We start from the raw sequence: 21,800 nt of genomic DNA, 5'->3' as shown, positions 1-21,800 counted from the left end.
AAGCTTTGCTTTACCTCTTTTTTTCTTTGACCCTGCTCAGCGGCCATCCACCTCACTTCACCCTTCTCTTCCAGATCCACTTCCTCATGATTCTCTCATCAAACTGGGCCTACCTTAAGGACGCCAGTCAAATGCATGCCTACCAAGACATCAAAATGAAAGAAGAGCGAGAGCTGCAGGACATCACGTCACGCTCCAAGGAATGCCTTAATTCCTACACATAAGGGCATGACCACACACTACACAAACACACACAAACACACACACACAAACACATTATTATTGGGTATACACACAAAGGGCGCACCAGGCTGAGCTTCAACAACCACGTGTGCCGTACTAACATACTAACTCAGGGGTGGGCAAACTACGGCCCGGGGGCCACATCCGGCCCGCCAAGTGTTTGAATACGGCCCGCCCAATCTTTCAAAGGTATTTCATTTAAACTCAACATACAACCTGGCATCATGGCCTGAGACAACCTTTTTGATGGTTGTATCAATTTCGTTGTTTGACATGGTGTGTTGTTTACAAAGTGCTCCTGAAAAAAAGAGACACAAGCACATAATAATAATAAAAATTAAAATAATAATTATTATTTTTATTTTATTTTTTATTTTTTATTTTATTTATTATTATTATAACTATTATGATTATTATATTTATTATATTAATGCTAATTATTATATTAATTATATATAATAATATTGTTATATTTGCATATTTTACATAATAATAATATAATAATTAATTTAATTTTAATTATTATAATATTTTATTATTTTTAAAATATTTAAATATAAAATAATAAATAATAATAGCAGATTGCATGACAATTTTACAGATACAATAATACCAGGTGGACTGTTACGTGTAAAATATATAGTCTGCCCCCCCCGGAAATTTTGTTATATCAATGCGGCCCGCGAGTCAAAAAGTTTGCCCACCCCTGTACTAACTCCACACGCTGCTTCTATACTAACTCACCATGCAGTATTTTTTGGATGATTTCACATATTTCTATTGAGAGGATCTGCTGTGGCTGCCATTTTGTGTACACTAATAATACATCATCACATGAAACTGTGCTGTTTAGTAAAAACGTCAAATATGCATGGAGGCAGTAATAGTACATGCAAAGGTTGAACTTCATGGCCTACATTAACTCTACCTCAGGGGTCTGCTGCAGCCGGATGACGGTGGAAAGGTACAGCATGTTTGCCTATTAGTTATTATTATTATTATTATTATTCATGTTAGGCACAATGTAATACAGTGGGCATATAATACAGGAAGCAATGTCATAAAAACGGGCTGCAGCCAATCACGAGCGGAGCAGTTCATCATAATTTCATCTTTCAACGTTAGCTTTTTTTTTTTTTTTTTTTTTTTTTTACTCGAAGTGTGCTTTGGTGTCGCTCTGAAGACCTTGAAGGTGTGACCTGTGAATTTTTTTTTTTAATTTTTTCATAATTTTTCTATATTTGCTGTGCTATATTTTGATGTGCTATTAATGTGTAATCCCTTCATTATCCTAGTTGCATGAGGACATGGCGTTCCCGAGTAATAATACCGATACGGTCACTTAGTATACCGACTCCAAGTGGTAGGCAGCGTTTGCCCCTTTTTTTGTTTTTCTTTTTTTAAAAATACAAATGACAGCGCAGTAGTGATACATGCTTTTTAGTTATCCTACAGTATGTAAAAACTGTATTTGTACACACTTTTCTGTACGTGTTTTCTGTGAACGTTAAGGGCTTCCCTCATTGAGGTATCACTTTGCATGAATTGAAACGCAATCGGAATTTCAGGTCCCAAAAATGGAAAGATCTGTCGTAATTTCCACTGTGTAAGCCGCTACTTTTTTGTAACTACTAGTCGTTTAAATATTGTGCCGTTTGCTAGTCGGTGAGGAAAGATGGATTGTCAACCCACTGGAAATCGCAGTAGGTCATCTTTAGAAAGAACACTAAAATCATCACGCAGCAACTTAACACTCAAAACATAGGTAAGAAATACACATGACCGATAAGAGTTTACAGTAAAAAGGCAAGTACAAATACTTATAAACCGTAGAGGTACCTATTGTGTATATTGCTTATGTTAAGTTGCTGTGTGATGATTTTTAAGATGATACCGTGAGTCAGACTGTTATATTGAGCTATAACAATGACCTACGATTTCCAGTGGGTTGATGATAATCTTGTGAGTTTTTCCATAGCTCCTGATTGGCTCCTGTCAAATAACGAACTACCTGGTCCTCACTGACTAGGGCGTGGCCGATTAGGGCGTGGACTTGTACGGCTTATACACTGGAAATTACAGTACTTTTGAATCAACCAAAAGCATAAAATGAAAAAAAAAACATGCTAGCTACCTATCAATCATGGGGAGAACAACAAACAAACATCTTGTTAAACTGGGGGGGGGGTCCCTTTGGTTTTACACTACCTATTTTTTTTTAAGAAAAATAAAAATTAAATTACTGAAACAAAATGTTGCCTAATTTTGTCTTCTGATGCTAAAACAAAAGAATCAGAAAATGATCTTGTTGGTAATTTATTCATCCAAACAATATAGAGCAATATATAAAAATATCACCAGTGTTAATATGAACCGGTTCACCAGAAATCGTCATCGGCATCTTCATCCTTGTGGGAATACGCCGCAATGCTGTGGAAAACCAAGACACGCTCATTTAGACGAGTCAAGTCATATTGAGGAGGGTAAGATGCGGCTTTGTGGAATTTGTGTACGATTGTGCCTTAAAAGATGCGTTTGTGCACCTTTTAAAAAAATAATAAAAATATGTGACTATGTTTTGTATAAACGGCATAATTGAGGGAACGGAGTCAACCTGCAAATTTCCCATTTTCTGAAGATGTGAGACAGGCTGGAACATTTTATCCACTCACTGTATTTTACCGACTACAATTAATTGTGTTATTATTTTTTAATTAAAGGGGACATATGATGCTTTTTTCCCCCACTTTTCGGACCTACAAGTCTAGTTAGAATGTTACATCCTCGTGTTAAACGATGTCATAGTTTCAGATAATGAGGTTTAAAAAATGTGGGTCGTCTTATATTCAGGTCAATACGGTATTTGATGGTATTTGGGATCTTCATTCAACTGTGAGGAGGCCTGGAGTGACTACAGTAAACCTCGGATATATCGGATTCAATTGTTCCCACTGGTTTTGTCCGATATAAGCGAAATCCGTTATATGCGTATACCGGAAAATGTCCGTTTTACGCATATATCGGATTTATATCCGCTATATGCGTAAATGGGATTTTATCCGTTATAAAAAGGCACTTCCTTGACTATGTTTCCAATGTACCTGGACGCGCAGGCAACGCTGCAAACGCTGCAAATGACGTCGTATAGCGGCCTGTCACGATTCGGCGAATCGGGGAGCGCCACGATGCGGCCATCCGATATATGCGAGGGAAATTTAATGGAAATGCATTGGAACGGGACTGGAGATTTTGTCCCAAATAGGCGAAATCCGTTATAAAAAATCCGATATATGCAATGAATTTTTATTGGAAATGCATTACAGAAAAATTGGTTCTTTTTTATCTGTCCATTGTGAGCGAATTTCCGATATATCAGAGTCTGATATATCCGAGGTTTACTGTATATACCTTACGGCTAGTTTAAGAAGCCCCCCCCCCCAGGTGGAAGACGAGGGAGTCTGGGAATCCGTGCTTGGAGTACTTCCCCCGCATAAGCAGGTCATGAAAATGATGTTTTGGGGATGGATTATGGAGGCTGATGTATTTATTAGACTGCATCATTGAAGCCTTACCTATTATCTTTCTCATCAGACAAACTTTTGACCTCTGGGCTTGCGTGTTCTTCTCCTTCTCCGGAGCTCTGGACAAAAAAAAAAAAAAGATAAAACACTGTTTATGTTGAAGAACGTGGAATGTTGACAAGATGGAAAATGTCATTGACTTTATCATGCTGCTTCTCTCGTGCTTCCAAAACCATCTTCATGTATTTCTCTAAAGGATTTTCATTCGGGATTTCGTCCTCATCTCCTCTGTCCTGGTTCTCCTGCTCCTCTTCCTGTTGTTGTTGTTGTTGTAGGAGCTGAGTAGGCAGACACGCAGTCCAAGTCAGTGATGATGATGATGATGATGCTTTACAAACAAGACAAAAAAATGTGTTATTTACCGTCTCTTTCTCCAGTCGTTCTGCTTCCTGTTGTTCTCGCTCTCGGGCCTCCTCTTGTTCCCGTCGCCTCAGCTCTTGCTTTTCTCTTCTCTCCCTTTCCCATCGCTGCTCCTTATCCTCTTCCTCCGAGATTTGGGGAGCTTCTGCAGAACAAATATATCACATCATTTACACTACTTGGCAGCAGCTGTTCTTGTCACTAAGCGGGGGGGGGGGGGGGGGTATACCCACTCACCCGCCTGGCCCTGGGAGTTCGTCGGGTCTTCTGGGAGGTCCCGGGGAGCCTGTAGGCGGCGGACAGAGGGGCCGCCGGGGGCCTCCTCGGAGAGAGGGATGGCAGTGTCCAAGAGAAGCTCTGGAATGTGGCCGGGTTCTGGAGGACATACACACAAAGGGATCTTTTATGCTTTGCAAACCCCCCCCCCCCCCACACACACACACCCACCCCCCTCTCCCGATTCCCATAATGCGGCAAGGCCGGAGAACCAGCAAAGAATACATAATCAGTGGCCCTTCATCTTGGCCATTGTGTGAGGCTGCTGAAAAGATACATTTAGTAGGCGCGTCACACACACAAACACACACACACTCATTAAAAGCAGTCCATACATTAGCCAAAACCAGTATAAAATTAATTTCAGGGGTCTCAAACTCGCGGCCCGCGGGCCAAATGCGGCACGCGAGACGCTACTTTGAGGCCCCCCACCTTGATACCAAAGTTTTAATGTTGAAATGACTTAGCTTAAAGCCGTGTGCACACCCACTGGACACAATTAACATGATTTTGCCCCCGCCCATACTGTTACCCTACCCTGTTACCCCGCTCCTGTTTTGCTTTGGATTAGCATTGAAGCTAAAGGCTTATGACGCTGGGTACAAATGATTTGGAATAAAAGGGAAAAAATACACGTCGAGATAAAGCATCTCATTAAAACATGTTGTTAAAGTTACGACGCTGCTCCCAGATGGAAGTGAGTACGATGCTAACTTGCTAATTGGGTCAAATTATTAAGTTTCATTAATGTTCATGTTAAAGGTTAAATAACTTAATACTGTACATTTGAATCTGAAAAAAATAATTTCTCTACCAACTGTATGTGGTTTCTTACGTTTTTAGTATTTGCTGTTTTATTATTACAGTAAACCTCGGATATATCAGACTCGGATATATCGGAAATTCGCTCACAACGGACAGATAAAAAAGAACCAATTTTTCTGTAATGCATTTCCAATAAAAATTCATTGCATATATCGGATTTTTTATAACGGATTTCGCCTATTTCAGACAAAATCTCCAGTCCCGTTCCAATGCATTTCCATGAAATTTCCCTCGCATATATCGGATGGCCGCATCGTGGCGCTCCGATTCGCCGAATCGTGACAGGCCGCTATACGACGTCATTTGCAGCGTTTGCAGCGTTGCCTGCGCGTCCAGGTACATTGGAAACATAGTCAAGGAAGTGCCTTTTTATAACGGATAAAATCCCATTTACGCATATACCGGATATAAATCCCATATATGCGTAAAACGGACATTTTCCGGTATACGCATATAACGGATTTCGCTTATATCGGACAAAACCAGTGGGAACAATTGAATCCGATATATCCGAGGTTGGGGCGGCACGGTGGTCTAGGGGTTAGCGCGCGCAGACCTCACAGCTAGGAGACCAGGGCCAATTCCACCCTCGAGCATCTCTGTGTGGAGTTTGCATGTTCTCCCCGTGCATGCGTGGGTTTTCTCCGGGTACTCCAGTTTCCTCCCATTTCCTCCCACATTCCAAAAACATGCTAGGTTAATTAGCGACTCCAAATTGTCCATAGGTATGAATGTGAGTGTGAATGGTTGTTTGTCTATATGTGCCCTGTGATTGGCTGGCGACCAGTCTAGGGTGTACCCCGCCTTACGCCCGAAGACAGCTGGGATAGGCTCCAGCACCCCCGCCACCCTCGTGAGGAAAAGCGGTAGAAAATGAACGAATGAATGAATGAATATCCAAGGTTTACTGTATTTTACTTATTTATTACTGATTGATTGATTTATTGTCTTTATTCTTAATTTGTTTATTTTTTTAGTCATATTTTGTGTATAGAAAAATAAAAATTAAGATATTTGATAACAGTGGAATGTTTTATCAGATATTTTGGTGTGGAAAACCGGAACCAAAGTACTTTTTCATGGATTTTTTTTCCAGTTTTTAATAAATGCGTTTTGTTTTTTTTTTTTTGAAAACCTGATGTGGCCCGGCTTCACCCAGAACCAAGCTCCGGTGGCCCCCAGGTAAATTGAGTTTGAGACCCCTGGTCTAGTTGAAATTATGACCACTGTATTGTTAGCGTTGGTTTTGACCCGGTTATAATAATATGATTATAAAGCAATATTTTGAGCCAAACTGAAATCATAAGAGTACAATTAGCCAACACAATGACAACCAGCTCCTCTTCTCATCATGGATGCTTCAGCTAAGCTAACGCAAGAGGAAGGTTAAAAATGTTGGCGTACCTGGCGAGATCCCCGCGAGATCCTCCACGCTTATTCTCTCCGGCTGCGGGGACGACTGCGAGCTGGCGGAGACGCAAGGTGGATTTGGAGCACTGCAATGACCCCGGGTTCGGACTTAGTTTTCACTGTCTCGTGTTCACACAAAAGCGGCGGGGGACGGGTACCTGCGTGGGTCCCGCGCTGTGCTCTGGAGCTGAGGACTGCGTGGGGGGCTCGGCTCGGGGGAGAGTTCGCATGAGCTGGATGCCTGGTCTCGGGGGGCAGAGTGAAGGCGGCTGTCGTGTGACAAGTCCCGGAACAAGGGGGACAGGAGGACCTCTGGAGAGGACAAAGAGCGGAATGTTGCTGAGAGCATTGCGGGGGGTCGGACGGGGACTGGCCCCAACATTAGGTACACCTGCACAATTTGATAACTACTTTCTTTCCGGTACCTTCTGCCGCATCTTGATGAGGCGTTCTGCTGCTGGGGGGGGAGGAGGACAGACGTCTGAACGAGTGTCTGTCCTGGGGGAGGTCATCTCTTGCAGACTGAGGCTCAGCAGATGATAGGCTGCTGGCCGCTGAGAGAAGACCGGAGGAATTGTGGTTTTGGTCTTGGGAGAAGGTTACTCTGTGCTGAGTCGCTGCAAAGGCGTTTCTGGTGTCGTAAGTTGCCGCGGAGGAGCGGCGATTTTTTTTGGGAGAGCGAGATCTTAGTATGGTCTTTGATTGGCGGTCAGTGTAAGGAAGGAAGAGGTCGGACGCTTGTGTCAGCAGAGGAGAGTCCACCCGACGCAGGGGCTTTGGAGGACGAGCGGTTGAGAAGTTGGTGCGCGCCGCCCCCTGCTGGTACTTCCTGCAAGCTTCGTCCAAAGCCTCAGCCTCCCTCGCCAGCTGCTGGATGCGAGCGTTGGTTTCAGCGAGCATCTCCAAGTCAGAGCTGGAGTCGGTCCAGTGGAATTTGTCACCTTGCGCGTGCGCGCCCACGTCTCTTATTTGATCGTAGGCCGCCTGGGGCCTGAGCGACGCTCGGTCAACGTAGATATCGGGGGGGACCAGCTTGTCGCCGCTGAAATTCAACACCGAGCGATCGACCAGAGACGGCTTGGGGTTACGCAACACTTCGTTTTCAAGAGCTGCAAATTGAGAAGAAGCATACATGATATTAGACAAAATTACTTTTCATTCATTCGCTCATCCTAACGAGGGGTACACCCTGAACTGGTGGCCAGCCAATCACAGGGCACATATAGACAAACAACCATTCACACTCACATTCATACCTATGGACAATTTGGAGTGGCCAATTAACCTAGCATGTTTTTGGAATGTGGGAGGAAACCGGAGTACCCGGAGAAAAACCCACGCATGCACGGGGAGAACATGCAAACTCCACACAGAGATGACCGAGGGTGGAATTGAACCCGGGACTCCTAGCTGTGAGGTCTGCGCGCTAACCACTCGACCGCCGTGCAGCCGAGAACCCGTTCATGACCTTCTAAATACAGTTTTTAACATTATTAGAGTCCTAGGCCTGAAATAACACCCCTACAGTCACCTTTACACTCATTCATTCATTCTTTTACTACCGCTTATCCTCACAAGGGTCGGGGGTGGAATTGAACCCTGGTCTTCTAGCTGTGAGGTCTGCTCGCTAACCACTCGACCGCCATGCAGCCCCATTCCAAAAACATGCGAGGTTGACAATTTGGAGTGGCCAATTAACCGAGTGGCCGAGGGTGGAATTGAACCCGGGACTCCTTGCTGTGAGGTCTGCGCACTACCGTGCATCGCAATATTCATTCATTCATTCATTTTCTACCGCTTATCCTCACGAGGGTCGTGAGGGTTGCTGGAGCCTATCCCAGCTGTCTTGGGGCGAGAGGCGGGGTACACCCTGGACTGGTGGCCAGCCAATCACAGGGCACATATAGACAAACAACCATTCACACTCACATTCATACCTATGGACAATTTGGAGTGGCTAATTAACCTAGCATGTTTTTGGAATGGGGCTGCATGGCGGTCGAGTGGTTAGCGAGCAGACCTCACAGCTAGAAGACCAGGGTTCAATTCCTCCCCCGACCCTTGTGAGGATAAGCGGTAGTAAAAGAATGAATGAATGAGTGTAAAGGTGACTGTAGGGGTGTTATTTCAGGTCTAGAGGACTCTAATAATGTTAAAAACTGTATTTAGAAGGTCATGAACGGGTTCTCGGCTGCACGGCGGTCGAGTGTTTAGCACGCAGACCTCACAGCTGGGAGACCAGGGTTCAATTCCACCCTCGGCCATCTCTGTGTGGCCAATCACAGGGCACATATAGACAAACAACCATTCACACTCACATTCGTACCTATGGACAATTTGGAGTGGCTAATTAACCTAGCATGTTTTTGGAATGTGGTCTTAATATTTCAGTTTTTGCTGCGGAACGCATAACGGTAGTTTGAACTCTGACTTTAAGTGTTCCACTGTATAACAAAAACACGACTAGTTGTTGGTCGTTTTATGGAGAACCGTGTGCTGGACTATTGGCTTTGGCATGAAGCGGCGCCCTGCAGAGGAATAAGTCCAGCCTAAGCAAACTAAACTATCCTTTCTAAACAGCACACATACGCTTATTTTATATCCAGTTGTATTTTTCATATGAATCTTTCGTAGGGAGCCAAAGCAAAGCCGCACGAGATACCTTGTTGAGTTTGGCGGATCTGAACCTTGAGGTCCTCGACGTGAGCGGTCATCCACTGTAACTTCTCCTCGCATTCCATCAGCTGCGTCTTGAGCTCGCCGCATCGCTCCACCTGAAACGACACGGGAAGCTTTACTAGACATTGTTACATTAGCCACATATACATGGACGCAAATATTCCAATTCCATTGATTATTTGCTCAAACGGAAAGAATGTAACCTTTGTATACACCTCATTCCCAAAGAAAAGTACCAATCCCAATGAATATATAATGGGATTCCCAGGGGTGGAATATTCCTTTCCCCAATCCGATTGAGGTATCTTGTACCCGCTCAAACGGAAAGTTGTCAAGACTGCGTTCTTCTTCTTCTTCTGTTGTTTATTGGCGGTTGGCAAGCAGCTTTGGTGTGCATTAGCGCCATCTGTGGAACAGAATCTAAACCCTTCTATACGCCATTCACAAGTCCACTTTTATTCCAAAAGAAAATACATATCTATATAAAACATGTGCCCAGCTTCATTAGCAAATATTAGCAAGATTCAACTTTATCTGGCGGCACGGCGGTCTCGTGGTTAGCGCGCAGACCTCACAGCTAGGAGACCAGGGTTCAATCCCCACCCTCGGCCATCTCTGTGTGGAGTTTGCATGTTCTCCCCGTGCATGCGTGGGTTTTCTCCGGGTACTCCGGTTTCCTCCCACATTCCAAAAACATGCTAGGTTAATTGGCCACTCCAAATTGTCCATAGGTATGAATGTGAGTGTGAATGGTTGTTTGTCTATATGTGCCCTGTGATTGGCTGGCGACCAGTCCAGGGTGTACCCCGCCTCTCGCCCGAAGACAGCTGGGATAGGCTCCAGCACCCCCCGCGACCCTCGTGAGGAAAAGCGGTAGAAAATGAATGAATGAATGAACTTTATCTTTTCCTGTTCCCGGGTGCGTTCTTTCAGCCAATGCTGAGATATGACGTAACACGCAGCTCCACACGTTCTTCACTTTTAAAAAAATGGAGGCCAGCAATCGGCACTGGACTGCTAAGGAAAGTTTGTTTTGGATTCAAACTAAATTCCAAGACTGGACGAAGGAAAAACTGGCAATACGGAGTTATTCCAATAAGTGGAAGAAAAACTCCAGGAAGTCGGTATCACGTGATGTAGGTGTTTACGTTTTACTGGGCATGCCCCATTGACTATTCTGGTTGATTATAGCGCCGCATGGAGACAAGAGATTGGAATATTCCTTTCCATGGATGATACCATTGCTTTCGGAAAGAGCAAAACTCCTCATGTAAACATGGCTACTGTTGAGAGGCACACAATCTGATTTACCTCCATCTGGAGCTGTGTCTGCAGGACCCGCTTCTGGTTTGCAAACTCTTCTTCGTCCACTTTGCGAGCTCTCTGGAGCTTCTGGAGCTCTGCCTGCAAGGCCAGCTGCTCTGTGGATGGCTTGTCCAAGTCTGAGACGAGAGACGAACGTATACAAAACAAACATCAAGCATCATAACATGCTTTTGAATTATATGCAGATTTCATGCAAAGGTCTAACTCATGGGCATAAGGCATGTAAAGGATCTGTAGCTGACCTGCACAGAGACGCTGTTTCTCCTCCTGCGCCTCCTCCAGCTGTGTTTTAAGAAGCTGCACCTGCCCCTGCAAAAGCGCTTTATCTTGCTTCAAACTGGCAAAGTCGCTCATACCGTCCATTCGTTCCCTCAGCAAGTCATTCTGTTGACTGAGCAGAGAGCTTTGCTGCTGCGCCGCCTCCAGCTCCACCTGGGAGAGGACGGTGAAATGAGCGTACACACGTTCAGGAGTGGTCGTTGTACAAGGAGTGCAGCAAATTATGGCGCAACTGCTCGTTTCTTTCACCTGGAGTCGCTTCAGCTCCGAGCAGGCTTTACTGTGCTCCTCCGATTTTAGCTTCATTGCGGCAGACTCGTTTTGGATGTGTTTGGTTTCCTCTGAGAAAGGACGGTAAACGTGAGCTTAAAGCTGAACAAGCCTGATTTGGATTTTGTTTAAATGGTCACCTTTGTTGCGGCTCTCGCTCGCTGTTAGTTCCTCTGTTCTCTTCAGGTAATCCTCCTTTAGCTGCAGCTGATACCTGTGATGGCAAATTCAGGAAATGACAGTAATCCCTCGTTTAATGTGGTTAACTGGTTCCATAGCAAACCATGATAAGTGGGATTCCTGATTTATAAGGAGTATTTTTTCAGCTTTTTTTTTTCATTTTTTTGTTGTTGTATTGCTTAATTGTAAATGTAAAACGCCCATAAAAAAAGAGCAGTGGGCCACAAATAGCTACTTGAATTTAAGAAATTACAGTAATCCCTCGTTTAATGTGGTTAACTGGTTCCATAGCAAACCATGATAAGTGGGATTCCTTATTTATAAATGGAGTATTTTTTTTAGCTTTTTTTTCCAATTTTTTGTTGTTGTATTGCTTAATTGTAAATGTAAAACGCCCATAAAAAAGAGCAGTGGGCCACAAACAGCTATTTGAATTTAAGAAATTACAGTAATCCCTCGTTTAATGTGGTTAACTGGTTCCATAGCAAACCATGATAAGTGGGATTCGTTATTTATAAGGAGTATTTTTCAGCTTTTTTTCATTTTTTGTTGTTGTATTGCTTAATTGTAAATGTAAAACGCCCATAAAAAGAGCAGTGGGCCGCAAATAGCTTTTTGAATTTAAGAAATGACAGTAATCCGTCGTTTAATGTGGTTAACTGGTTCCATAGCAAACCATGATAAGTGGGATTCCTTATTTATAAATGGAGTATTTTTTCAGCTTTTTTTTTTTTTCATTTTTTGTTGTTGTATTGCTTAATTGTAAATGTAAAACGCCCATAAAAAACAGCAGTGGGCCACAAATAGCTATTTGAATTTAAGAAATGACAGTAATCCCTCGTTTAATGTGGCTAACTGGTTCCATAGCAAACCATGATAAGTGGGATTCCTTATTTATAAATGGAGTATTTTTTTAGCTTTTTTTTCCAATTTTTTGTTGTTGTATTGCTTAATTGTAAATGTAAAACGCCCATAAAAAAAGAGCAGTGGGCCACTTTTTGAATTTAAGAAATTACAGTAATCCCTCGTTTAATGTGGTTAACTGGTTCCATAGCAAACCATGATAAGTGGGATTCCTTATTTATAAATGGAGTATTTTTTCAGCTTTTTTTTCTCATTTTTTGTTGTTGTATTGCTTAATTGTAAATATAAAACACCCATAAAAAAAGAGCAGTGGGCCGCAAATGGCCCCCGGGCTGCAGTTTTACAGTTTGGACATCCCTGCCCTATAGACTACAACAACAACGGTATTTGATCGACTTCCACTAAAAAGCGTAGCATCAACGCTGTTGGACAGCGAAGCATACCAAGAGATGTCACTTTTTAGCCTCTGGTCATACGTGTCCTCCATCGTCTTCACTGCTAGTTCTCTCCTCCTCATCAGCTCGTCGCCGGTCTTCACCTTGTCTTCGTGTATTTCACAGCTCCTGAAATTTCATTTCATTCAGTTTAGGTCAATGTTCTTTCTCGGATAGGAATTTTTAAGACATTACCATATTGACCTCCATATAAAATGACCCCTGTTGCACCCATAATACTTCTATTCTGGTCAAAACGGATATTTCAAAGTATGGGAAAATAAGAATAATGACATACTTTTGAAATGCCTCCATTCGCATCCGCAGCTCATTCTCTCTGTCCCGCAGCGTTTCGATTTCCTTCAGCACCATTTGCCTCTGCATGTAGATGTCTTTTTCCTCAATCTGAGGTGTCAAAAAGTATAAATAACGTAACATAAAAACCACCCAAATATAATGATAGCCTAGCGTTAGCCGCTTTGTACCTCTTGCTGCTTTTGCAACCTCTCGATGGCGTTTTTCTCACGGGTGTTCAACGCCTTCGCCTTCATCTCGTAGGTTTTCTCCAGTTCCTGCTTCAGCTTGTCCAACTCCTTCTGGCAAAGCGCTTTTTCCTCCATCTTAACCTTGGCTATCTCCACGTCTTTAAAATGCTGCATCTTTAAAGAAAGAAGTCAACGTTAAGGCCGACGTGAAGAAATGAAGAGTCTTGACTTTTTAAGTACCTTTGTGTTCATTTCAATTTGCATCTGGGTTTCTAGTTCTCTTCTGTAGGAAGCCAGTTTGGACTGGAATGAAAAAGACTTGTCGCCGCTGTGATTCACATTCTCGTATTCCTTGTCAATCATTTTCATCTTCTCAACTGGAAATGAAGCAGCAGGCAAATTAAAGACCGTGGACGTCCCTGAGATGTTTTTAAAAGTGATCATACCAAGGGACTGTTCATAACTTGAAGAGCTGGTTGTCTGCGTGTCGGCATCGCAGGACAGGCCAGGAGCATGATGATGTGTGAGATTGGACACAAGGTTGATGAGGAAGCCTGATGATGATGATGATAGATACCAAAAACATGACATGAATACCGCACTGATGCTGTTGTGTATTAATTTAGTAGTTAAAGCACTGTGATATTAATTTATAATCAAATTTACCAATACATCTAGAATAGTATTTATTATTATTAAATATACTTTTGAAATAACAAAAAAAGTCAGATGCCCAGTCCCAGGTTAGTTACATACCTGGATCGTTGCTGCTTGAAGACTGTAAAAAAGTCAAATAAATCAACAAATATTACATTTAACAGTAATTTCTTACAATATCACAGATTGTTTATTGTACTTTCCATTACCAGAGATTTGTACAGTGATGATTCGGGGCTGATTTTAAGAAGCTGAAGGATATCGCCTTTCTTGAATACCTGCCAAAATAAAAAAAATATTAGTATTTTCTAGTTCATGCCGTTGAGGTTTGTCATTTGATATTCATTCTCACCTTGTCTTTGCACAGGCCGCTCTCAGGGCAGAACACAGATAAGGAGTACTCGTATCCTGAGCAGTGAAGATAATCTGCCACTATGTTGTTACAGGCGGAGACCAGGAGGTAGTTTGATCTCAGGGCGGCTGTTCTCAGAGGTGGTTCTGCTCCGCTTAAAGGTGGAGGTTTTAACTCTTGGATGAGTTGGTTGCGCAGCTGGGTCTGCATCACACCAAGGAGGGGGAGGGGGAGGGTATAGTGTGAAAGGGGGTCAACGAAAGCAGGCTTTGTGCTCAGGATGCATCTCATACATCTATTTTCTATGTCTCTTATCCTCGTGAGGGTTGCCGGGGTAGGCTGGAGCCTATCCCAGCTGACTTCGGGCATAAGGCGGGGTAGTCTGGGACTCACCTTGCCCTACATGTAAAACACTGATCGTTTATTCGTGGCCATATCAAAGTGAAATCATCACTATCTGACAGGTAAGTACTGGGTCGACTGTGCTCTTGAGACATGCTGTACCTGGGGGTGACCACTAGGTGGTAGTGTTGGCGTGTTTTGTCAGGACCACCCGGTTCTGGATAAAATGTGACGCCATCTGCGAATTTATCAGAGGCGCTTTCAAAAACGATTTTTAAAGATGAAAGTCTGGACCAGGTTGTGAGATTGTCTTAAATTATCACAGTGATATAGCTGCTTGAGCTACCTTCGTTGAACAAGCCCGGTATTACAGTCAACACACATCGCTAACCCACTAAATTAGCTTCGCACCCCCAAGACAATAACAATAACAAGATGTCATTCCACTGTGACTTACTTTAAGTGTATTCAGCACTCCCCTATCCCTCAGTGTTTTATAGAGCTTCTTCCTTAGCTCATCCGGGGATAAAGTGTCTTCCTGGGTTGAGGACATATTTCAGTATTTACTTGCACTCCTCAAAAGAAGAAAGACGACAAGTCCAACGGCAGAGTTGACATGACAAGAGATGATGTGCTTCCGGTGATTTCTAAAAGCACTCCTGCGATTTCAGTGGCGTCTAATTTTACGTTATTGCAATTTTAGTAATTTTTTGCTTTCTTGTTTTTGTTTTGGAGTTGATCGACTCCGCTTGAAATCCAAAGAGCGTCCCAACGATACGCCGTCGGAGCCGTGCCCTCCGATTTAAACCCGTCAACGGCAACGTTAGTTCCGGCCGACTATGATGACGTCACAAAACACGTATACTATTTATAATAATAATGAATATATAATATATTTGCTATTATATAACACATCGTACACATTGGGCAGTTATTAAATTTAATTCCACTAATACAAAAAATAAAACTGAAAATATATATAGTTGCTTGCTTGACAATGACGTAATATTCATGCGACATTGCTCACTTCTTTCTCGGAAGTCAAAACAGTAGGTAAGTAAACGATTCATAATTCATAAGCGGTTCATAATCAGTGAGTGTAATTACTGTTATTAGTATTTCTAGGTTCAGTTCAGTTAAGGTTTTAAGGTGCTGATGTTGACTGCTCACATTCGTATAACGATGATGATTTACTGGATTTTACAGGGTCTGTGGCTAACTGCAAGTAATTCGAATGCAGGGTGATGCTAACATTTCCGACTGCTCATCGTTTTAGTGAATTTTTAATTTGGTTCGAATTCCCCAACAGGGCGGTTTGGTGAGAAGCAGAGCAAATCATGTCCGGCAGTTTTTACTTCGTCATGGTTGGTCATCATGACAACCCGGTGTTCGAGATGGAGTTCTTACCGTCCGGGAAGCCTGAATCTAAGGTAGAAAGTGGATTTATCGAACAATACATCATTCACTTCTGTCACGATGAGTCCTACTCGTTAACATTTGTCTAGGATAGCCAAACTGCAGCAGGCGGGACCAGTTTGGACACGCTATTGAATGACCGATGTTTATCTTAACATTTGACACTTTTGTGTCCACAGGATGACCACCGTCACTTAAACCAGTTTATTGCACACGCAGCTCTGGACCTGGTGGATGAGAACATGTGGCTGTCAAACAACATGTACCTAAAGACTGTGGACAAGTTCAACGAATGGTTTGTTTCCGCGTTTGTCACTGCGAGTCATATCCTTTTGCAATGTATTTTCTTAGAGCCAATGCTATAGAAATGGAATTACAGTTTATATATTTTTGAGTAGTGCACAGCTTTCAGACCTGCACAGTTTTTATACACGGCACACATTTTGACCCTTGAACCCTTTTTTCCCCTGTCTGTGTATGATCAGAGGGCAGACTTTAGTTCTGATTTTGGATCAACATTTGCAATGAAAAGACTTACTATCCACTGAAAATGACAACACACAGCCATTATTGTTAATAGCTGGCAACACAAGTGAAGCAAGATGATTGACAGAAATGGTCGCTTTAAATTTGTCCTGATCATACAGAATGTTCTTTAATTGGTTGGCGTACATATAAGATTCATCATGCTTCACGATGTGCGGCAAGAAGACGGAATCAAGAACTTTTTTAACGATGTGTATGATTTATACATTAAGGTAAGTAGCCTTTCCAACAAGACATATATTAGCTTTGGTCCTGAGTTTTTTTTTTAATTATTGCTTCACCGTCTTCTAGTTTGCCATGAATCCATTCTACGAGACCAACGCACCGATCCGCTCCACAGCTTTTGAAAGAAAAGTGCAGTTTCTTGGGAAGAAGCACCTCCTGAATTAATTGTCATGATTTGGAAAATGAATGTAAGTTTGCAGTCTCTAACTGTTTTTAGTGTGAATGCTTAAATGTATATCTTTGTAAATTATCTTTCTGATTGTTTTGCATTTTGTTATCAGGTATGACTCCACATCAAGTAAGATATCAGTGTTTCTCCATGTATGCATAGGTTTTCTTAACATAATTAATAACTTAATTCAGTGGTTCTGAATGATTTTGTTATGCCCCCCTGTATGGGGTGCCAAATGGAAACATTTAATCACTTCAGTTTAGGTATGTACTTGGTAGCGTTGGCTTACTTTTCTCACATTAAACTACTTTTCTTCACATTTGAGGCAGTGGGTCGTGGGTCTATGCCTGACTAAAATAACATACATATACATGGGATAGGCTCCAGAGACAGTAACCCTAAAAAGTACACGTGGCATAGAAAATGAATGTTCATAAAGGCTATAAACATAACCAAAGAGATTCCCAGGTGCTTTATTCATTGTTGGCATATTAATAATATAAACAGGAAATGCAAAAAAAAATGTATAACAGAACACAAACTCTTATTATGAAGGCTTCATCAATAATAACCAGAAATCCATCTAATTTTCCTCTACTTCTAATTCCTGCTATTTGCAATTATTTGGGGGGGGAAACAGAGGAACAAACTCTTCCAGTTTTGTATTTTATATTTAATCTGGATTCCGGAGTTAGTACATGAGTGCTTTGAGAATTTAGCGACCTGTTCAGAATGCAGAAATATGTGCAAACGGGTGTCAAAATCAACAAATTTGTTAGTAACATAAACTGCTTTAGCATTAAATGTATATGGGGCTTAGTTTTCTACATATTAACATGATTAAATTTTTTAAATCTATATTATTTTTGCACTCTTATGTAGTACACAGCTACTGATTGGCTTATTTCTAGGTACCCATACATTGCTTACATGACATTTTTATTCTCAGTCTGACCTTTGAACTGGAGTGAATCCAGTGCTTTTGTGTATTTATAGTACATTTCGTATTGTTTCTATTCAACCGATCTCAACTGTAAGCAAACCCCGATCAAGTATGTTATTAGTTTTAATATGATAATACAGTTTTGTACACCTAACAGCATTATCCATGTGTTACTCGTCACCACATGGACGTTAGGAGCAGCAGGTGGTGGCGGAGCGAGGCTTTCGGTGGAGCTTGACCGTGTCCGTGGGGATGAGGTGGTCCGCTCGCTCATCCATTGCCAACACTCTGCGCACCGCCTCCTCGAAGGCCACCGCTACATTTGTGGCATCCTTGGCGCTGGTCTCGTAATACGGGTAGTTGCCGTTCTCCTGGCACCATTGCTGGGCCTCCTCGGCGGACACCTGCCTCTCCGTCACATCCAGTTTGTTGCCCAAAATCACAAAAGGGAACTTCTCTGGCTCTTTGACGTCCGCGTAATAGATGAACTCCTTCTTCCAGTTGCCTAAATTGAGGAAACTCTGGCTGTCGTCGACGCTGAAGGTGAGCAAACAGCAGTCGGAGCCACGGTAGAAAGGAGTCCTCAGGCTGCGAAAGCGCTCCTGACCGGCAGTGTCCCAGATCTGCAGAGTGACCTGGTGGCCGTCCACCTCCAGGTCCTTGTTGAGGAACTCCACACCGATGGTGTGGAAAAGATGCGCGTCAAATTTGTTGGTGACGTACCGATTCATGATGGAGCTCTTTCCCACGCCGCCGTCACCCAAGAGGATAACTTTGAGTAGGGATGTTTTTGTCGACATGGCTGGCTTGCTGCTTCTCTTTGCGATTGAAGGACGACCTGTTTTAAAGATGCAACATATCATTATGACCATGTTGCCTCAAGTAAGTGGCCCCCCATTGTTATAGAAACACGACACCAATTATATTGTACTTTACTGTGAGTATTGTGCTCAAGTTTGGTGTCAACATTTTGTAACTTTGACATAGCAACAGCTCTTGAAATATGTCTACTGTTTTCATAATTTACGTCACATGCATTTCACCTCGTGATGACAACGAGGTGGCGGCGATGACATGTTTTGTGGCGAGTTTTTCCCCTGTGACATGTTTCTGCCTTTTGTTAGCATAAAGAAGTGTTCTGTTCCAGGTGATTGCCGCCTAAGAGTGCTTTGTCCTCCAGCAAATACTGTAATTTAAGAAGACCGATGGGGTGAGTACTCAAGCAAGGACTACTGTGACATATATCTCTGCTAGCAATGGCCTAATTAATACAGTATTTTATTCCTTATGCTCGGCTCAAAGATTGAATAAATGTAGCATATAACTCGGCTGAAAATATTTCTCTCTAATTTTAATTGTGCTTTTTCCCCTTTACTGACCAGTAAATGTCGTTAGAACGTTGTATTCCCGTGTTAAACGATGTCGAAGTTCCAGGTAATGGGGTGTGCACATTTGGAAGTGAGCCCTGAAAGAAGTTCGGGATGGCTCAAAACGCTCTGTTTCAAAAGGCGCGGTAAAATTGTTCCTTTGTGATGTCACAAAGGTGCGGACTTCCTTATATGGCTCATAGTTAGGAAGCACTTTGGGCATTATGATTACGGAGTCGCCACAGCGGGTCTTTTTTTGTTTGTTTTTTTTGGTCCGCATACTGATTTTTGGCTTGAGCTCTTTATATTCCGGATGCACTTCCTGATGAATACTGATGATGCTTACTAGTGGAGATCCGAACCCGAGGAGTCCGCTCCGTGGGTGGAGTAAATTAAATTAAAACACACCGTTTTAACAGGAAGCACAAATCAAAGGAAATACAGCTGAATAGGTGCAGATTCAGAAAGTCTGAAAGCTCAAGTCATCACGGTCATCTAACCGTCTTAAGAGTGACGCACTTTTGAAGTACAGGCGAACTTGGCTTTGGACTCAACAGACAACCTCTCCTTTCTTTAAGATAAACATATTTCAAAATACAAACAAATACACTTCAAATAATCCAAAAGTGAAAACCCACAGCATGCTTGCTCTGCTGCGACAACGTTTAATTAATGTGATTTTATTCTTGTTGCAAGCAATCTTGCACAGAATAAAATGATTTAAAGTCATTCACCAAGTTAGGGAAATTGCAGTAACTGAGAAAAACAGAAGAACGTGGACAAGTAAACTGACTGGAGCTTTACTGATCAGTAATGAGCGCAATAATTTATCAATTAGTACGCCCATCCTTTGTAGAATTTTTTTTATTTTCTGGCGGTTAGCTTTCCAGTTAGCCTCCAGGGTGTTGTGTACATGTTCAAGGAAGCTGATGTGGTCAGTGTGCCTACATTCTTGTTGTTTATCTGCATTCTCTCTATATCAGTGCTGTTGTTTTGTTTTCAACTGTTTCACTTTTATTGCAATATATCATCACTGATAATTGTGGAGCAATACAAAAACTGCTATGCAGCAAACAACAAACCACAATCATCTTACATGTTGCATGTATGTCGCATTCCAATGAGAGGCAGGCGCTCTCTGTAGTTGAGCAAAAACACCCAGTCCACTTTAATGTGGAAATACAAATAATCAAGCACAACCAAATCACATTTCTACAATAATCACGGGATTTAATGGCCGGTTAGACTCACCACTGATTGATTTAGGCTTCCTCCTCCACTTGTCCAGATCATGTGGTGCAGACCGTGGTACTGAGTCACATGCTCATTTGTTCAGTGTCGGTACGGACGGCCATGTAGCTCCAGTACTTGCACTGCCTGCCCCGCAACACCAGTTTGCCTGTAAATGGATGGCACAAGACCGCTACATCAGCTGGGTAGCCTGCAAAAGACGGCTCATAGAACATACTAGAGAAGAAAGAGCACCATATGTTATGTGGTATGTCATTAAAGCATATGTTGCGACGGCGAAACATGCAAGGTATAAAACAAATACGGAAGTATAGCAGTGGTGAGTGTTTAACTGCAAATGTGTCAAAATGCTAGATTGCTACCATAAAATACGTCATCACAGCTGGAGTAATGACAACAGCAAAATTAGCATACTCATTGTAACGTTAGCTAAACTCACTTCAAAGCACACTCTTTACAATTTGAGCTCTAAAGCTACAGCGTTACGCCTCGGTTTGGTCAGGCAAATTGAAACATTTATTGTGAACGTATTTGACAGCTTGCCTTTCTTTGTCGTGGCCCAGGACCAACAATGTTTCCTGCTCGATGCTAACGCTGCTAGCCTCCTGACAAAGCTAACGATAACTGAAGTGGGGCGACAGGGCAGCCCTGGTCACGTGACAAAACGGCCCAATGAGCGGGTCAGCTTGGCTTCACCGCCAGAAGGCGACATTTTACCTACCTTATAAATGTAAATAGCCAAGCTAGCTAGCTAGTTAGCTGTTTAACTTTATACTCGATATCGTGTTCTCCTACAAGGTACGCTGACGATTAAAGACGTCAATTATATTTGCAAACATCATCATGTTAATATAATAAACAAGTTAATTAATATCACGGAAGTGCATTGACAGTAGCGTCACATGACTCTAAGTGACATCAAAGACCAGTTGTCAAAAATAGTAAGTATTAAACTGTATAAACAGTAAACAAAATTCTCGCTTCATATTACAACGAGTTAAATAATCATTGTTGGCTTGCCATCCCAGTATGTTTGCGTGACAATTACGGTGGAATAACTTTTCTAAGTGGAAAACTGTAATTTCCAAATCATTGGGTTGGTCAGTCAACTGGACGGAAAAAAACACCTCTCTTTAAATATAATGTAATTATATCCATTGTGTAAATCATGTGTTATTTATGTACAGTTTTATTTTTTATAATAATTTAGTTAATTGACTATGCTTTGACGCCACCTGGGGGTCAAAGGTGGCCAGTGCGCCAGACAAACTACTACACTGGGGATGTAGTAATAAATAAAGTAAACGAGTAATATAT

The 21,800-nt window shown here is 42.3% G+C and overlaps 5 protein-coding genes across 10 annotated transcripts in view; 3 read left to right on the top strand and 2 right to left on the bottom strand.

Annotated features, from left to right (window-relative positions):
* Positions 1-3,307, top strand: part of gpm6bb (glycoprotein M6Bb) — a 42,985-nt gene extending 39,678 nt beyond the window's left edge. Inside the window, exon 7 of the mRNA XM_058082283.1 lies at positions 75-3,307. Coding sequence (XP_057938266.1) covers positions 75-224 — 150 coding nt within the window. The 3' untranslated portion in view covers positions 225-3,307. The remainder of the gene's footprint in view (positions 1-74) is intronic.
* ofd1 (OFD1 centriole and centriolar satellite protein) lies at positions 2,547-15,390 on the bottom strand. 2 transcript variants are annotated; one of them, XM_058082247.1, is made up of 22 exons: positions 15,021-15,390; positions 14,222-14,425; positions 14,079-14,147; positions 13,969-13,990; positions 13,659-13,766; positions 13,453-13,589; positions 13,213-13,386; positions 13,026-13,132; positions 12,737-12,856; positions 11,390-11,463; positions 11,229-11,320; positions 10,943-11,132; positions 10,686-10,816; positions 9,358-9,469; positions 7,121-7,804; positions 6,854-7,007; positions 6,690-6,781; positions 4,422-4,559; positions 4,187-4,329; positions 3,965-4,102; positions 3,816-3,883; positions 2,547-2,673 (listed from the first exon to the last, which is right to left on the bottom strand). In XM_058082247.1, the coding sequence occupies exons 1-22, from the start codon at positions 15,114-15,116 to the stop codon at positions 2,622-2,624; spliced, it is 3,105 nt and encodes a 1,034-aa protein (XP_057938230.1). In that variant the 5' UTR covers positions 15,117-15,390; the 3' UTR covers positions 2,547-2,621. The 2 variants fall into 2 exon arrangements, with proteins under 2 accessions (XP_057938230.1, XP_057938229.1); XM_058082246.1 differs by having other exon boundaries at positions 3,965-4,329.
* A 180-nt stretch (positions 15,391-15,570) lies between these two features.
* On the top strand, positions 15,571-17,439 carry trappc2 (trafficking protein particle complex subunit 2). 3 transcript variants are annotated; one of them, XM_058082288.1, is made up of 6 exons: positions 15,571-15,616; positions 15,873-15,993; positions 16,159-16,307; positions 16,656-16,737; positions 16,817-16,938; positions 17,032-17,436. In XM_058082288.1, exons 2-5 carry the CDS (start codon positions 15,901-15,903, stop codon positions 16,913-16,915), a joined length of 423 nt encoding a protein of 140 aa, XP_057938271.1. In that variant the 5' UTR covers positions 15,571-15,616; positions 15,873-15,900; the 3' UTR covers positions 16,916-16,938; positions 17,032-17,436. The 3 variants fall into 3 exon arrangements, with proteins under 3 accessions (XP_057938271.1, XP_057938269.1, XP_057938270.1); XM_058082286.1 differs by having other exon boundaries at positions 16,817-17,438; XM_058082287.1 differs by having other exon boundaries at positions 15,598-15,616; positions 15,870-15,993; positions 16,817-17,439.
* rab9a (RAB9A, member RAS oncogene family) lies at positions 17,372-20,863 on the bottom strand. The gene is made up of 3 exons (XM_058082285.1): positions 20,718-20,863; positions 20,484-20,631; positions 17,372-18,703 (listed from the first exon to the last, which is right to left on the bottom strand). The coding sequence occupies exon 3, from the start codon at positions 18,663-18,665 to the stop codon at positions 18,057-18,059; it is 609 nt and encodes a 202-aa protein (XP_057938268.1). The 5' UTR covers positions 18,666-18,703; positions 20,484-20,631; positions 20,718-20,863; the 3' UTR covers positions 17,372-18,056.
* LOC131135866 (rho GTPase-activating protein 6-like) overlaps positions 20,571-21,800 on the top strand; it is a 131,545-nt gene continuing 130,315 nt past the window's right edge. The window contains exon 1 of one of the 3 annotated variants that reach the window (XM_058082252.1): positions 20,571-20,730. The gene's annotated coding sequence lies outside the window, so the exon portion shown is untranslated. The other 2 variants (XM_058082253.1, XM_058082254.1) reach the window with 2 other exon arrangements.

This window comes from Doryrhamphus excisus, chromosome 9 (assembly GCF_030265055.1).
Source record: "Doryrhamphus excisus isolate RoL2022-K1 chromosome 9, RoL_Dexc_1.0, whole genome shotgun sequence".
NCBI classification, from domain to species: Eukaryota; Metazoa; Chordata; class Actinopteri; order Syngnathiformes; family Syngnathidae; genus Doryrhamphus; species Doryrhamphus excisus.
The sequence above is the reverse complement of the archived record's forward strand: the minus strand, read 5'-3'. Positions and strand labels throughout refer to the sequence as shown.

Coding starts and splice junctions, on each gene's coding strand:
- ofd1 (XM_058082246.1), bottom strand. CDS start 15,116: ATGTCCTCAACCCAGGAAGACACTTTATCCCCGGATGAGCTAAGGAAG. Junction 13,387..13,452: donor AAATTGAAATGAACACAAAG/GTACTTAAAAAG, acceptor CTTTCTTTAAAG/ATGCAGCATTTTAAAGACGT. Junction 6,782..6,853: donor ACAGCGCGGGACCCACGCAG/GTACCCGTCCCC, acceptor GGGTCATTGCAG/TGCTCCAAATCCACCTTGCG.
- trappc2 (XM_058082287.1), top strand. CDS start 15,901: ATGTCCGGCAGTTTTTACTTCGTCATGGTTGGTCATCATGACAACCCG. Junction 16,308..16,655: donor TTTGTCACTGCGAGTCATAT/CCTTTTGCAATG, acceptor TGGCGTACATAT/AAGATTCATCATGCTTCACG. Junction 16,738..16,816: donor TGTATGATTTATACATTAAG/GTAAGTAGCCTT, acceptor ACCGTCTTCTAG/TTTGCCATGAATCCATTCTA.
- rab9a (XM_058082285.1), bottom strand. CDS start 18,665: ATGTCGACAAAAACATCCCTACTCAAAGTTATCCTCTTGGGTGACGGC.